At 40.8% G+C, this 4,960-nt stretch overlaps 1 protein-coding gene across 1 annotated transcript; it reads left to right on the forward strand.

The window, feature by feature from the left end:
- Positions 1–1,862: 1,862 nt before the first annotated feature.
- On the forward strand, positions 1,863–2,507 carry LOC125381871. Its single transcript, XM_048399205.1, has one exon. It carries the CDS (start codon positions 1,863–1,865, stop codon positions 2,505–2,507), a length of 645 nt encoding a protein of 214 aa, XP_048255162.1.
- Positions 2,508–4,960: the final 2,453 nt, after the last annotated feature.

A 4,960-nucleotide genomic window follows, 5' to 3' on the forward strand; every position in this document is an offset into this window, starting at 1 on the left:
ATATTCCCTCTATGTACGAGATGCTTGATATTCCCTCTGTGTACGAGATGTTTGATATTCTTTCAATATACGAGATGCTTGATATTCCCTCTATGTACGAGATGTTTGATATTCCCTCTGTGTACGAGATGCTTGATATTCCCTCTATGTACGAGATGCTTGATATTCCCTCTATGTACAAGATGCTTGATATTCCCTCCATGTACAAGATGCTTGATATTCCCTCTATGTACGAGATGCTTGATATTCCCTCTATGTACAAGATGCTTGATATTCCCTCTATGTACGAGATGCTTGATATTCCCTCTGTGTACGAGATGCTTGATATTCCCTCTATGTACGAGATGCTTGATATTCCCTCTATGTACGAGATGCTTGTGTACAAGATGCTTGATATTCCCTCTGTGTACGAGATGTTTGATATTCTTTCAATATACGAGATGCTTGATATTCCCTCTATGTACGAGATGTTTGATATTCCCTCTGTGTACAAGATGTTTGATATTCCCTCTGTGTACGAAATGTTTGATATTCCCTCTATGTACGAAATGCTTGACAGTCACTCTGTGTACGAGATGTTTCATATTCCCTCTATGTACGAGATGCTTGATATTCCCTCTATGTACGAGATGTTTGATACTCACTCAGTGTACAAGATGCTTGATATTCCCTCTATGTACGAGATGCTTGATATTCCCTCTATGTACAAGATGCTTGATATTCCCTCTATGTACGAGATGCTTGATATTCCCTCCATGTACAAGATGCTTGATATTCCCTCTATGTACGAGATGCTTGATATTCCCTCTATGTACAAGATGCTTGATATTCCCTCTATGTACGAGATGCTTGATATTCCCTCTGTGTACGAGATGCTTGATATTCCCTCTATGTACGAGATGCTTGATATTCCCTCTGTGTACGAGATGCTTGTGTACAAGATGTTTGATATTCCCTCTATGTACGAGATGCTTGATATTCCCTCCATGTACAAGATGCTTGATATTCCCTCCATGTACAAGATGCTTGATATTCCCTCTATGTACGAGATGCTTGATATTCCCTCTATGTACAAGTTGCTTGATATTCCCTCTATGTACGAGATGCTTGATATTCCCTCTGTGTACGAGATGCTTGATATTCCCTCTATGTACGAGATGCTTGATATTCCCTCTATGTACGAGATGCTTGTGTACAAGATGCTTGATATTCCCTCTGTGTACGAGATGTTTGATATTCTTTCAATATACGAGATGCTTGATATTCCCTCTATGTACGAGATGTTTGATATTCCCTCTGTGTACGAGATGTTTGATATTCCCTCTGTGTACGAGATGTTTGATATTCCCTCTGTGTACGAAATGCTTGACAGTCACTCTGTGTACGAGATGTTTCATATTCCCTCTGTGTACGAAATGTTTGATATTCCCTCTATGTACGAAATGCTTGTACAGTCACTCTGTGTACGAGATGTTTAATTCTCACTCTGTGGGCGAGATGTTTGATACTCACTCAGTGTACGAGATGTTTGATATTCCATCTGTGTACGAGATGTTTGATACTCACTCTGTGTACATGTTTAATACTCCCTCTGTGTACAAGATGTTTGATACTCACTCAGTGTACGAGATGTTTGATACTCACTCTTTTTTACGAGATTCTTGATACTCACACACTCACCATAGTGCCGCCTACAAATGCAGTGCCCTAAATCTACTATCGTTACTCAGTCTAAGATCACACCAAACGTCTACACCACTTTGCAGGTTGAGCAAGTGCATGAGCTGCATGACGGCATGGTTGTATGGCCTAGGTGTCGTATTTGTCATGCCTTGATGCTTGATATTCCCTCTATGTACGAGATGCTTGATATTCCCTCCATGTACAAGATGCTTGATATTCCCTCTATGTACGAGATGCTTGATATTCCCTCCATGTACAAGATGCTTGATATTCCCTCTATGTACGAGATGCTTGATATTCCCTCTATGTACAAGATGCTTGATATTCCCTCTATGTACGAGATGCTTGATATTCCCTCCATGTACAAGATGCTTGATATTCCCTCTATGTACGAGATGCTTGATATTCCCTCTATGTACAAGATGCTTGATATTCCCTCTATGTACGAGATGCTTGATATTCCCTCTGTGTACGAGATGCTTGATATTCCCTCTATGTACGAGATGCTTGATATTCCCTCTGTGTACGAGATGCTTGTGTACAAGATGCTTGATATTCCCTCTGTGTACGAGATGTTTGATATTCTTTCAATATACGAGATGCTTGATATTCCCTCTATGTACGAGATGTTTGATATTCCCTCTGTGTACGAGATGTTTGATATTCCCTCTGTGTACGAAATGTTTGATATTCTCTCTATGTACGAAATGCTTGACAGTCACTCTGTGTACGAGATGTTTCGTATTCCCTCTGTGTACGAAATGTTTGATATTCCCCCTATGTACGAAATGCTTGTACAGTCACTCTGTGTACGAGATGTTTAATTCTCACTCTGTGGGCGAGATGTTTGATACTCACTCAGTGTACGAGATGCTTGATATTCCATCTGTGTACGAGATGTTTGATACTCACTCTGTGTACATGTTTAATACTCCCTCTGTGTACAATATGCTTGATACTCACTCAGTGTACGAGATGTTTGATACTCACTCTTTTTTTACGAGATGCTTGATATTCACACACTCACCATAGTGCCGTCTACAAATGCAGTGCCCTAAATCTACTATCGTTACTCAGTCTAAGATCACACCAAACGTCTACACCACTTTCCAGGTTGAGCAAGTGCATGAGCTGCATGACGGCATGGTTGTATGGCCTAGGTGTCGTATTTGTCATGCCTATGGTTTTAATGTGTTCAATCCGTGAGCAAGTCAAAGACATAATGAAAATGAATATACTGATGAGTGCCTCCATGCTGGCGACAGCAATCCTTTGTTTACCTTGCTAAGACTGGCATGCCAGTCTCATTTCATTAGAGTCGCGGATCGCCGCAATTCGCTGTGCAGAGCGTCGTCTCTTAAACTGATGATCTAGGGTTCGAATCTCAGATTCGCCTGATTATGATTCCAGGATTGTCAGCATCATACTCGTGGTTGTTGTTTCAGCAAAGTGGAAAGATCTGCATCCCTCTCCTCCCACATTAAGCTGACACGCAGTGATATAACTGATATACTGTTCATTGTGGCATCACCCAACTGATAACATCAGGGACATGTTTATCTGTCCTACACAACCTGCAAGACCCTAACTGGGACGATTGTCTAAGACGCCACAACCCAACCTGGGAACAATAGACCTTAACTAACTGTCTAAGACGCTACAACCCAACCTGAGAACAATAGATCTTAACAGGTTGTCTAAGACGCTACAACCCAACCCGAGAACAAAAGATCTTAACAAACTGTCTAAGACTCTACAACCCAACCTGAGAACAATAGATCTTAACAGATTGTCTAAGACGCTACAACCCAACCTGAGAACAAAAGATCTTAAAAGATTGTCTAAGACGCCACAACTCAACCCGAGAACAATGGATCTTAACAAACTGTCTAAGACGCCACAACCCAACCTGAGAACAATAGATCTTAACAGATTGTCTTAGACGCCACAACCCACCCCGAGTACAATAGATCTTAACAGATTGTCTTAGACGCCACAACCCACCCCGAGTACAATAGATCTTAACAGATTGTCTAAGACGCCGAAACCCAACCCGAGAACAATAGATCTTAACAGATTGTCTTAGACGCCACAACCCACCCCGAGTACAATAGATCTTAACAGATTGTCTAAGACGCTACAACCAAACCTGAGAACAATAGATCTTAACAAATTGTCTAAGACGCCTCAACCCAACCCGAGAACAAAAGATCTTAACAAATTGTCTAAGACGCTACAACCCAACCTGAGAACAATAGATCTTAACAGATTGTCTAAGGCGCCACAACCCAACCCGTGAAAATATATCTAAACAGATTGTTTAAGACGCCACAAACCAACCTGAGAACAATAGATCTCAACAGACTGTCTGAGACGAAACAACCCAACCAAAGAATAATCGATCTTAACAGACTGTCTTAGACGCCAAAACACAACCGGAGAAGAATAGATCTTAACAGATTGTTTGAGGGGCGGTGGGGTCGTCTAGTGGTTAAAAGGTTCGCTCGTCAAATACCCGGGTTCGATTCCCGACATGGGTACAACGTGTCAAGCCCATTTCGGGTGTCCCCCGCCGTGATATTGCTTGAATATTGCTAAAAGTTTCGTAAAAGCATGCACACTCACTCACTCAGATTGTCTGAGACGACAAAACCCAACCAAATATTAATCGATCTTAACAGATTGTCTAATCGCTAGTTATTAGGGGTGTTCATCCCACTGTAAAGATAACCCACAGATTATTATTGATATTATTATTAATATTAATATTATTTAGGACCACAATAAAGATCACGTTTTAACAATCATAATACTAAGAAGAAGAATGATAATTGATATTCTCCATGATTCTAGTTCTTTCTAATCATAATATAAATAAGTATCAATCGGTAAGATTGGCCGGCTCTGTACGTTGTCCTCATCTTAGGATCATAAACATGTACAATACCATGATGCTAGGTCCGATTCCGTCGCACTCATCAATATAAAACTACAGAGGACAATTGAGAACTTCATATCGCCTTGCGGCCTGCATGAATCACCGAACACCTGAGGTTCGAGGCAGCTTTTCTTCCAAGCGACTACCGCAAATGAATCGGTAGCATAGACCCTTCAACATGGCCGGCATCGTGATTGTCGTCTATTAATATATCGAGTCACAGCCATTGAGAAGAGTCTATGAAAACTATCAGTCTAGAATGGACTCATTTATTCTTTATTACTTTCTCGCTCTATTCCAAAGGGCTATATTCGTTAAATGATGTATATTAAAGAAATA

The sequence above is a fragment of the Haliotis rufescens genome, unplaced genomic scaffold, assembly GCF_023055435.1.
Source record: "Haliotis rufescens isolate VD_foot unplaced genomic scaffold, xgHalRufe1.0.p SCAF_2, whole genome shotgun sequence".
In the NCBI taxonomy this organism is placed as follows: Eukaryota; Metazoa; Mollusca; class Gastropoda; order Lepetellida; family Haliotidae; genus Haliotis; species Haliotis rufescens.

What these genes read in the sequence shown, in the direction of transcription:
- LOC125381871 (XM_048399205.1), top strand. Translation starts at nt 1,863, where the DNA reads ATGCTTGATATTCCCTCCATGTACAAGATGCTTGATATTCCCTCTATG.